Genomic DNA, 12,891 nt, shown 5'->3' on the forward strand with positions numbered 1-12,891 from the left:
TATCATTCGAGATAATGGTTGGCTAGGACCGTGCTATGCGGTGAAGTTAATTTTTAAGAGTGCAGGAGAGAGCGGCAGAGAGGCACATATTAAACCACAAAGGGGCGTATGCTGCCTATTGTCAAATCGTCAACGAATCAGGAAAGATAACGACATCATTTTGTGTAGCCGTCGGTTCCAAGCGTATTATGAAGCGTACACTCTTCGAAATGAACTTCACCGCATAGCGCGCTCCTAGCCGACCATCATCTCGAATGATGTCGTTACCGGCCCTGATTTGTTGAAAGCGGGAGGAATACGCCTTTTTTATGACAATTATGAACAGCGTAAGTGTCATAAAAACGATGTACGCCTCCCGTTTTTAATGATCATGGTTGGTTAGGAGCGTGCTATGCGGTGAAGTTGATTTCTAAGAGTGTATGTACGAGTGTGAAATTCTCTCTTCTCAGATTAAGAGTGACAACGCTATCGTTCGTGCAGTCGTCGCCTTATTTATAACATCCCCACATTTTTCTTTCGTAACCGACCAATCAAGTGGTCGGCCTTAAGCAACTCTTTTGTGAAGTTCTGCGTTCGGTATAGACGCAGACGGTATAGACGGAAACGGACTACACTCTAAAACCAGAACTTCACTGCATAACACCCTCTTAGCGAACCATCGTCCCGAATGACATCGTCCTCTCTCCAGATTTGTTGATAACGGAAGGCGTACGCCGTTTTGCGACACTTAACGCAGATATGTGATTGTCAGTCACACACACAAAAAAAAAAGGCCTACATCCCATCTCTTCGAGTCGGAAGCGATAACCCTATCATTCGTGGCAGTGGTTGGCGCACAGCATGCTATGCGGTGAGGTTCTGCTCATCTATAGAGTGCACTTCGTGCCTGGTCAGAGCAGCTTAAAAAGCTGCGCGGAAAAAGAAACGAACGAAAGACGTGACGGAGGCTGACGGGAACTTGTTGCATCCTATCACAGGTGGGATGCCGTCCCTACCTGGGTTGATGCGACCTGGCAGCGGGTGGCCCATGGACCCATTGGTGCCGCCACTGTGGCCTTTGGGACTTCGGGCAGACCCTCCACCACCACTATGGCCCTTCCTCCATCTCTACCCTCCTTCCGATACCGGATCTACAACCCGTAAGTACACTTTTTTTTCTTTTTTTTCTGGAAGATATCGTGACGTCCCGAGTGCTCCCACAAGCGACATTCCCTACAATATTCCAGCGGAAGGTGCGTAAAAACATCGCAGTTCTCTGCTGCTACACGTGACCGTTTAACGTCATGTCTTCTCGTGCTTCTCTAACCATGGAGAATATCCTGGGACTTCGCCACATGATATTCTATAGCAGACGACAGGACCGTCGGTGACGTCTGCTATGTGCGCGTTACGTCACTTCCTATATTTAGGCGCTGTGCAAATGCTCAGCATGAGTCGCGGCTGAACTCCTCTCGTGAGCAGCTCTTTTGCTTTTACAATACAATATTTCATTGGAATGTCACTCGCGTGAATACACGGGTCATGGTGTCTGTGATACAGCGATTGTATAGTAATTAATGTTAGCTAGCATCTCTCTTGCCATCAAAATCTCTCTTCATAAGATCAAGCGATCCCTATGATAAAGGCGCCGTGTCGTCACAGATATTTAATACCACCTATAAAAGTTTAATCATGCAATGTACAGCTTTCATTGCTTTGTCTGTACATACAGCTGTGAAAGCGGTTCAGTCGTGGGGAATTTCAAAGTGATTGACATCTCGGTGCAGAGTTGTATTGTGAAATGTGTAGTTATCTGGAAGTCAGAATTACCCTGATGACGGTATTGCGAAGAGCAGTTGAAAGTCTGCTCCCCAGACGCATAACACTGAAGTGGCTTGTATTGCAGAACAGCTCACTGCGATACCAGCCGATTGAGTGTTGCGCATCACGTCGCCGCCTGGGGAGCAGATTCTCAACTGCTGCTTGCAGCATCGCCATTTTGACAGTTTTGACAACTACGAGGCGCGTACACTTTGCATTATAACTTTGCACTACGACGCACAACCACTTTCAAACTTGCCAAGACGTAGACGACACAATGTTCTACGCACATTCAGAAATTGCTGAACACGGAATACAACAACGGGTAAACTTTTACGGTCCACTACCCTGTGTATCGTAATGTGTTCACATGAACAGCCTCGAAAACGCAATAAGCCAATCCAGCTGTTCCTTTGAAGTGGCTGACGTATATAAATCATTACGGAGCTTGGACTGGATAGCTTCCTTTGTCATAGCGTCTACAGTCAATAGGAACAAACGTATACGGCAGTGCTTTAACGTGCAGTTCATAGGTTGAACCACGACCTACTAGGTTATAGCGACCATGTCATAATCGGCAACTCCATTGCAGGAGCCCGTACTGCACGTCCGCATGATCCGCTAGGGGCGCCACACATCGGCCCGCGAAATCTCCATCATGATTGAATAGCAGACGACAGCAACACAAGAGGTTTCAGTTCCCATCAAAACAAATAGAATGATGATGATAATCAGTTTACAACTTTTGCAAGGACGCATCTCATGTGGGACATGCACGGATCGTACAAAAATCCTAAGGGTTAACTATAAGGTATTATAGCAATTGATGAAACAATAAACGAGCTGATAACAAGCGCCACCGCTAGCTTCCAAATTGACATGGTCGCTATGTTCCAGTAGGTCGAGGGTTGAACTCAGCTGTGGCTGTTCTTATACAAAATCATTCACACACACATGTGCACGACGACGGCAGCACCCCTAAAAACGGGTTGATCATGTTAAACTGACGCATGCAAAGCCGGCATGCAAATAAACAGAGAGTACATAAAAGCAGAGACGGACATGGAAGCGTAGTAATATAGGCAGATGAAACGCCATCAGACATTGTAGAAATAAAAACGAACTAACACATTTCCGAAACAGGAAAACAGTTGAAACAGTGCTGTTGAGAGTTTCCTGTTCAGTAGACGCATTCTGTTCTAAAAGCCCGGCCGACCTTTTTACCTGAGCCACTTGATTTCACGCGAAACCTAATAAACTTCTCTAGCAATATCACGTGGCAACTTCAAACGCAATTTCCACATCACTGATAAAGACGGCCAGGTCCAGCCGCGAATAAATCTCTCCCACGCTCCTATACAAACGACAGACGTGCACGATAAAGTGACACACGGTCGGCTCTCTGTGTAGATAGCTCTTCATATCGATACTTAATCCACGGTATCCTGTTGCTGCAGAGCGCAAGTGATTTGCCCGGACACTTTTATTTCGCTTTCTCAAAGGCGCGGGTCGCAGATTTATAAGCTGTGGATTCTGTTTGCAAGAGCGAGTCATTGTGGACGGGGAGCCCAGAATGTAATTTATGGTCGTGTGGACGAGAAGTTGCTGTAAGACTTGCTCTTTGTAACAGCTTCAGCGACCACGTGACCTGGAAGTGGCTGTAACGTTGCATAACTCGTCGAAGTAACATGCGCAACGGTTAAGACTGGTTGACTACCTAAAGTAGATGGGGGGTGGGTGGATATATTTATTAGAACAAAGAAAAAAAAGGGAGGAAAGGTCAGCCAAACAGTATGTCGGCTTGCTATTCCGTGAAACAAAAAGAAAGAACGAAAAGAAGGTAGGTGGGGGGTGGGATATATTTATTAGACGAAAAGGAAAAAAAAAAAAAACGTGGGAAAGGTCAGCCAAACGAGACGTCGGCTTGCTATTCCAGAAATAAATAAATAAATAAAATTAAGAAATAATAAATAAATAAAAAGAAAAGAAAAGAAAAGAAATAGAGAAAGAAAGAAATAGGAAGGAATAAGAAATATATAAATAAAGAAAATTAAGAAATAAGAAAGAAGAAAAAGTAGAAATAAGAAAGAAGAAGAAGAAGAAGAAGAAATAAAGTAGGTGGGTTATACCAAGAAGGTATGAGGTTTGTGAGTGTGAGAAACTTTTAAACTACCAATATAGAGATAAAATGAATAAAAATGCACTTGAGAGCTAGACTGAACCTCATTGAGGCTTGTGCACATGACGTCACGCGTAGCCTTTGAGCCCCTTGGAGCCACGTGACATGGGAAAACATGGGGATGCGTCACAGTCACCTTACCGCGGGCCGAATGAGGCAGCCGCTTTTCTTTTTACAATTTCCTCTCGTAATTGGATGCAGTCCGCAAAAACTAATGGCATGTCCCCCCGTACTCTGACTCCGGTGGGGCAATATTTTTTTAAATGTCACGTGACCACACGAGACGTCACTGCACAAGCCTCACTGCGATAGGTGCTTCCCGACACGCTATACAACTTTCCAATTCACATCTCGGCACTAAGACGAATAATTAAAAATTTAACAAATTAATTGCGCCTAACTATTTAATCAGCCACCATGAAAAAATACAAGCGATTAGAACACGCGACTCCTCACAATATTCTCCAGTTTTCATTCGCTTATGACGCACCGTGTTTTTTTCAGACACCGGTGCACGTTAGCCTGCACACCCTGTAACAGAGATGACACTTGGAGTGATAGAGGCTCGAGTACAGAACTGAACGGTGAACCACGACGAACCTTTCAATATCTAGACAAAAACAGAAAAAAAGTATTATTAAGTTATGGGATGGCAACAAGAATAACAGATGACAAACGGAAAAGACAGCATGCGCCTTAGACAGCACAGCTTGCACCAAACCCAAATTGTCCCGATATTTGTTCGAACCAACGATCACCGAGAGGGGGCCACATGTGCACACATGAAGCAAGGGCAAGACTACCAGGACTTCATCTCACTCTCCCCCCCCCCCCCACCCCAATCCCCCTCGCATCTCGCAGAGCTCGCCAGCGTGCTTCAATTTTGCGTCGTACAATAATATTATCTTTCGATAAAGCCCGCGAATGAATATATATAGCTATATACGTGGATCCCGGCTTGAAAATCAGGCCAGAGTAGTGTCGCAGATTGCCCGCGAGGAGCGCTGCTGTCTTCTGTCGTCTGCGTTTTATGTCACTCCCCTTTCTTCTCTGCGCTCTTTCTAATGTTGTGTCAATAGCTGCAGGCAACCGCGTGCGACAGGAAGCAGACACACGACCAATCCAATCAATCTCTTCCGTTACATACTCTCGTTCCCGCACTGCCTTTCTCCCTATTTTATAGGGCTCTGCCTGACGGAGATTCAGCGAAGCGTAGTGCTGAGTCTGGCGCAATTTCGAGCCAGGCTTGTTTAGAGGATCTTGCCCCGGAGTAAGACAAGAGAGCAAATTTGGTGGAACTCGCTGAATTGCAGATTTTGGCATTGACCTCCACCATGCTTTTCTATGTTGTTTTTTTATGTACCTTAGATGTACCCTACAGTTTGTAATCGGCAAGCACTCTACCACTGTAGAAGAATACCTCTATTTTTATTTTGTTATACCTTTGGGCACAGTTACTGTGCTATGGAAGGAGTGAGCATCGAGAAAGGCCCAGTGGGCAGTCACCACTGCGCTCCTCTGCTTTCTCCACGCTTCGAACCTTGTCAACGTCTTGTGACCGTGTGTGTGATTTTTCAGTTTTAGTTTTCTGTTCTTCCTTTCTCTTTTCCTTTTCTTTCCTTCATTTCCTTTTCCTTTTGTTTTCTTTCCCTTTTCTCCGTTTCTTTTCTTCTTTTTCTTTTCTTTTCTCCCCCTTTCCTTTTATTTTGGAATAGCAAGCCCACCTCCGTTTGGCTGACCTTTCCCTTTCATTTTTTTCTGAATAAACATATCCGACCCCCCCCCCCCCTCCATCGAGAAACCATTTGCATGATGCTAAATACATACGTGGAAAACTAGGCGAACAAAAGTCTACGGAACACAGATCCGGCACATTCCTTCTTCAGAAGTGACACGCTCGCAGCGAATGGTAGCGTACGGAATTGCAATCACGTGACTTGGCTGTGGGCATGTCTGTAAGTCCGTACGGTACTATTCGCTGCTAGTATGTAACTCTAGAAGGAAGGAATGCGCCGGAGCGTGTTCCGTCGTAAACTTTTGTCCAGCACTGTACGTGTACGGCTTGGGACAAAAGTTGAAGGAACACGGCACTAGAACATTTCTTCATCGGAACGGCCTCCTGTGTATTGTCTTGTATTTCGTTTTTATCCTGTTGTATTTAATCTTGCAGTGTATGAATTGTGTACGAAAAGTTAATTTTTACCCCTCCGTCATGTAATGCCCGAAGGGCCCTTGACGTAAACAAATAAAAAAAAAACAAATAAAAAAGCGGAAGCGATAACCCTATCATGCCTGGGCAGTGGCTGGCGCATAACGTGCTATGCTGCGAAGCTACGTCTTTATAATGCAACCGGCCTATATAGAACCACTTAACATTGACTCAAAACCACTGCCGAAATCCCACCAGACTATATAACCCTCCACTGCAAGTTGCAATCCACACAATACGCCAACCATCGAAAGCCCCAAACACAGCAGACACCGCGTCGATGCAGAGTGATACCCGCAAGCGAACGCTGCCTCCGATTTCCTTCACAATAAATCAGGGATCAATACGTCGGGAACAATCAGCGGCAGTCCGAGTGGCTCCATCGGGCCCCGGGGCAGCGGTCCGCCGGATAGGCTTACCGTTGCCGTCGGGCCTGTGGGTACCTCGGCCCAGGCGAATGATACACACCGGCACTAATTTCATTCGGGGAGCTGCGGGAGAAAAGTTTCGCCCCGTCTGCGTGATTAGCGTGGAGGGGGAGGAGGGGGGGGGGGGGAGGAGGAAACTGAAGCCGCGGCGGCGTTCCAAGCTTCAGAGACAGCGTGCGTTGTTTCCAATAATGTGAAGTGGGGTACTCAGCACTGGAGCGGGATGGGTTGTTGCGAAGAGGTGTTAAATTCATGGGTACTCTTACTGTTGGTGATTCTGTGCAGATGTGAAAGACATCACGGCCTGCAAAGTGGGACACACTTGACTGTTATATACAGTACCCCAGTTTATGTGTGGATTGTTCAATGTGGTCATTTGTATGTTTAGCAGTACTAAGCGGAAATGATAAATATTGTCAGTAATCTTTTGTATGGCACAACCGACGTAGAAGCGAATTATTAAGTTTTATTTTGTGTGTTGTCCAATGGTCTGCAACATTAATATTAATTCCATATCATGCATGCGCAGTGTTATGAAAAGCAAGTTCCAATAAGCAAAGAGTCATAAATAAGCAGAGAGTGACAAATAGACAAAAGAGTCACAAATACGGAATGAGTAGCACTTAGGTTGTGATGTCATAATGCCTGCTGCATTCTAAGAAAGCCACCGCTTAACAGCACAAATAAAAGAAGATGAAGAATCCCGTGAACGTCCACACGTAAGGCACAAACAGTACAAAAATTCAACACTGAAGTTACTTATTTAATGACACAAGCTTTCTTGTGGCAGACTATACATATGCTTGAAAGATATCGTGTATTCCGTATGTCGTGTATTGTATTATTTGACGTGGAGTTACGTTGAATGTGAGCTATCGATACCTGTTCATCATTGTAATGAACGCCTTTTCTTTTTCCCCCTTTCCACAGCTGGAAAACATCTTGACAGCAACAAGCTATTCAGTCCACACACTCTGTCCGCCTTCCAGCTTCGACCCTTCAGTTTTACCGCATTCACCTGCGACTTACGGATGGGACGTCCGTGGCTCTTTCCCGACGTGCCCCCACCCCTTCCTTCCTTATCATCCGAACACTCGGTTCCAAACAGCACCAGTTCACCCGCGGGCACCAAATCCACGGCATTGAGCTCCGTCGCTTCCGTCAGTCCTGCATCGAGCGAGGCCAGTCTCGTTTCCCACCAGACATCCAGCGCCGCCTCGCGAGTCCTAGACCTCACCCCGAGGCTGAGTCCGTCGCCCATGGGCAGTCCCGGACTACTAGGGCATCATCACCACCACCACCTGCACCACCTTCACCACAGCCTGGTGGGGTCGTCTCTGTCGGACGTGTACTCGTGTCTAAAGTGCGACAAGATGTTCTCCACAGCGCACGGCCTGGAAGTGCATGCACGGAGGTCGCACAGCGGTAAGAGGCCGTTCGCTTGTGAGCTGTGCAACAAGACGTTCGGCCACGAAGTGAGCTTAAGCCAGCATCGAGCCGTGCACACGTCTGAGCGTACGTTCGAATGCAAGCAGTGCGGCAAGACTTTCAAGCGCTCTTCGACTCTGTCTACGCATCTGCTTATTCATTCGGACACTCGACCTTACCCGTGCGAGTACTGCGGCAAGCGCTTCCACCAGAAGTCGGACATGAAAAAGCACACATATATTCACACAGGTGAGCCACTCTTAAGAAGACACCTTCATCAGTGTAACGCTATATACAGGGTGTTTCAGTTAAATCCCCGGGCTAAATAATTCGCGAACGGGTGCACCAATAGAAGAACTTTCTTTTTTACAAGTATCTGTCCGATACCACCTACAAGCTGCGCACCGTGTGAGTGAGTGGGGGGCGGTCATTATTTAAATAAAAATTCAAATGAGTTTCGTGAAAAAACGTAACTTCTAAAGCAGGGCGCCGTCGGCATTAAAATGGGTACTACCCCTTCTGGGACCTTCAGTATATACCTTTTAGAGAAAAATCTGCAACCGAAGCGGGTCATTTGTTGCAGTGATTAATTGGTTTCGGTTTACATATTTTTGCCGCGGCTGGTCGCGGTGAAGCGCAAAAGGACGCTCTTTCACTCCCATGTCCACCAATGAATTACGTCCTTTTGCGCCTCGCCGCGACCAGCCGCGACAAAAATACGTAAACCGAAACCAATTAATTACTGCAACAAACGACCCGCTTCGGTGGTAGGTTTTTCTCTAAAAGGTATATACTGAAGGTCCCAGAAGGAGTAGTCCCCATTTTAATGCCGACGGCGCCCTGCTTTAGAAGTTAGCTTTTTTCACGAAACTCATTTGAATTTTTATTTAAATAATAAGTGCCTCCCGCTCATTCGATTGGTGCACCGGTTCGCGAATTGTTTAGCCCGGGGATTTAACTGAAACACCCTGTATATATAACATGTAATTGTACAGGGGTATGCAATACGCTTCAGAAAACACCGCAATAATGGTAGACGCCTAAACTTTAGAAGACGATGTTTGGGTGCTTAAAAATCGTGTTGAACATATTCAGTTTCCAGATTTATTTAAGTAAGTTACGAAAACTGAAAAATCGCTCTTTCTCATGCGTTGTCAATACCCTATTTCCCAATTTTCTTGAGTTATTAGGGCGTCGGTTATGCTTTGAAATTTATTTTCGAATGTATATTCACATTATATTATACAGGCTTTGAAGATTTAAGTACGAAAGTCAGTTCGAAGCTTATGCTCCTCGAGAAGGCGGTGGTGACAGATCACAATATTAATGTTATATTATGTTACATATTATATTGTATTTATATAAACTGAAAGGACGGCAATTCATGTTATGCTTCGAGATATTAAAAACGCGGCCGAAATAAATATCGTATCTGCTACTAAGCTCTTTTAAATGTTTATTTTAAGTTTCTGTTCTTTTTCTTTTTATTTTTTTGTGGAATAGCAAGCCGGCATTAGCCTGGCTGACATTTTTTCCTTTTATATTTTCTTTCTATTAAACATACACCCCCCTCCCGCCGGGGCACGAGGCATATAACGAGCGGTATAGGGTTTTAAAGATGTTAAAACAGCATTTAAAAAAAAATTGCTAACCATTCACAAAGAGTTGGACCAAGTGGCAGTTTCTATATAAACGTTTAACGCATAATACGTCCTCCAACTATAGTTCAGCCTCCACACACTTACTTTATTGATTTTATCATTACAAACCTAGTACTTCATCACGGGCAACCCTGTACGTACATCATCATCTCTGTCATCGAGTGCTACCAGCGCATGTGTAGGTTCACTCAGTTCACTCTTAAAAATGAACTTCACCGCATAGCACGTTCCTAGCCAACCATCATCTCAAATGATATCGTTATCTGCCCTGATTTGTTGAAAACGGGAGGCGTACGCCTTTTTTGTGACACTTATGCTGTTCATAATTGCCACAGAAAAGGCGTACGCCCCCTGTTTTCAACAAATCAGGACAGATAACGATATCATTCGAGATAATGGTTGGCTAGGAGCGTGCTATGCGGTGAAGTTCATTTTTAAGAGTGTTGTTCTATCACTATCACGCGTTTCCTTTCGCTTGTGTCACCCAACACTCTTAAAAATGAACTTCACCGCATAGCACGCCAGTAGCCAACCACCATCTCGAATGATATCGTTATCTGCCCTGATTTGTTGAAAACTGGAGGCGTACTCCCTTTTCTGTGACAATTATGAACAGCATAAGTGTCACAGAAAAGGCGTACGCCTCCCGTTTTCAACAAATCAGGGCAGATAACGATATCATTCGAGATGATGGTTGGCTAGGAGCGTGCTATGCGGTGAAGTTCATTTTTAAGAGTGTAGAGAGGCCACGAATTGGTCTCCGCCAACGATCCCCCGCGATGATTGGACAAATCGTCCGAGGAGACCAATGGGAGCCCGCTCGGCATTGTCGTACTTATTGAGAAAGAGAAGGATAAAGGGAAAGCGTCAATTGCGTTTTTATTCGTGAGCAAGAGAGGAAAAGGAAAAAGCGTCAATTGCATTTTTTTCTTCTATCGATCATAAATCCCGAACGACGCAACCGATGAATCCCGTTCCTTTTATGTTGATGTCAAGGTAACGGCGTCTTTCATTCCGCGAGGAGAGAGAAATTTTTGTGCCCCTTCGAGTTAACGAAATGAAAAGGAACGAATATTGGCGCGATTCTAATAATCCCTCCTCCAGCCAACCGCACTGAATCACTCAGGAGCGAAACTATCCTTTGCCGTAACACATAGCTCTCTAATTTGATTCGCTCACGCATTCCTCTTGTCTTTCTTTCCGGGACAAGCGTGACCAGCGCCTGCGTGCAGTCGGGGACCCAGAAAGAAGACGACAGACATAAAAATCTCGAGCGCCAGACTTAGCCGCACAAATCAGACTCGAAACGACACAGGAGACTTTAGTCCAATCGGGTAACAAGATTACCGCTCGCCATTTGCCTTGGCATGGCCAACGAGATTGAATTTTAGCCCGTTTCGAGAAGCATGCCGGCCTTGAGGGATTTTGGGACCGTCATTTTATGCGAGGGACAGCGAAAACAAAGCCGGCGGACAGCGGCAGCGGCGGCTTAATTGAATTAAGGGAACAAGGGCTTGCGGATTAGAAAAGGAACACCAATGAGCCCGTATTTTTCTTAGAGTCTGCCGACACTCGAAGGTGGCCGCTCTGCGCGTGCGGCGGGGAAGAGGAAATTTGCCGTGCACTTTGCTCTCTCCCTCGGTCTCGACCATGATTCGATTAGGATGCGAGCATAATCTCGTTTCGCGGATCCAGTGTGAAAGTGCCGAGTATAATACAGCCTGGCAAGGTTGAGCGATTGCTCATCCGGAACGGGACGGTGGATTGCCGGAGCCTTGGAGTGTTTATGCACACTTCCACGCCTCACATATTGGACGCAGGTATATAGCCGCTTCACAGATATGCTGAGAATACGAAGAGCCATATGGGGCTTAATTTTGAGCTCACACTGGAGAAAAAAACATTAAACTTCCCTGCTGGATTTTTGGAGCCATGATGTTGCCAGTGAAATTCCGTTTCGTACTCTTATAATGAGCTCGCGGTGTTCATCATGCTTCCTTTTCGTCAACTCCGGATATCGTTGCCAACTTTTACGTTGTAACTGGTTTGTGCATAATTAAAGAGTGACTTTTTCGGGTTAAACCTGATTCCGCACGGTTATTCCCCTCTTCCCCCCCCCCCCCCCCCCCACGACGTGACCTCCGAGCAATTCGGGTTAAATCCGATTTCTACCCGAATTCCAATCACTATGAAATCCTCTAGTGATGTTTCCACTGAAGACGAACAGAGATACATAGGTCGCTACGTGTAACACATGTAAGAATGCGTCACTTACGTTCCCAGAAATACCACCCATGTATGTCCATGCCTTCGGGGATTAGTGCTGGTAGATCACCCACACACACAAAAAAAAAAAAAGGAAAAAAAGAAATACCTATTAGGAAAGGAATTAATACACAAGAGGAGAAACAAAAACACCCGATAACACCTGGAGGCATAATTATAGCCCGACTAATACCTATCTGAGATTTTATCTGAGCAAGGCATTTAACCCGAAAAAGTCACTCCCTATGTATAATTTCACATAGCCTTGCTCGCAACCCACGGTCTCGGGACACACAGGCTTGGCAACAGAGGGTACATGTGCATTTAATGTATTCATGTGTTAAGGATCCGCTTCTGGACCCGCACATTATGCCCGTTGCCCACTTGATATTTCTAAACTGATTACGGTTTCTTGTTGTTGTCGTCCTCATGCTCAGCACGCGTTCTATATTTCTCCCAAGATGACAAGATCTTCATTGAGCTCAATATTTAGCTATATTTATCTATAGTTAACTATAGTCGTCTACACGAGTCGTGGAGTTGACATTATATAGACCACGCGAGATCAATACATCAATTACTTACTATCTGAAAGATGTGAGGGCCAGGCCTCAATTATCCTATCCTGTGAAAACGTCCGCGAATTAAGTTCATGAAGAGTCAATCTGCTCCTTTCTATAAATTACGCGCAGTACGGCGTATACCTATAATACAGTATACAGCATATGAGTTCGTGTCACAAAGTCACGTAGCAAGTTCCCCCCCCCCCCCCCAATATGAATCACGTACTGTGGACGTGATTATCACTTTGGGAGGGGCAGTGATTTGGCTCTTACACATTTTAATAACGAAGAGCATTACTCATGTAATCTACTTCGTTCGCGACTCGTAAATGTGTCGCCCTTTCGGAAAATGACCAAA

General features: G+C 45.4%; 1 protein-coding gene across 1 annotated transcript in view; it reads left to right on the forward strand.

The window, feature by feature from the left end:
* LOC135368858 (zinc finger protein Gfi-1b-like) overlaps positions 1-12,891 on the forward strand; it is a 43,492-nt gene that overhangs the window by 11,227 nt on the left and 19,374 nt on the right. The window contains exons 2-3 of the mRNA XM_064602398.1: positions 978-1,139; positions 7,547-8,293. Coding sequence (XP_064458468.1) covers positions 978-1,139; positions 7,547-8,293 — 909 coding nt within the window. The remainder of the gene's footprint in view (positions 1-977; positions 1,140-7,546; positions 8,294-12,891) is intronic.

The sequence above is a fragment of the Ornithodoros turicata genome, chromosome 9, assembly GCF_037126465.1.
Source record: "Ornithodoros turicata isolate Travis chromosome 9, ASM3712646v1, whole genome shotgun sequence".
NCBI classification, from domain to species: Eukaryota; Metazoa; Arthropoda; class Arachnida; order Ixodida; family Argasidae; genus Ornithodoros; species Ornithodoros turicata.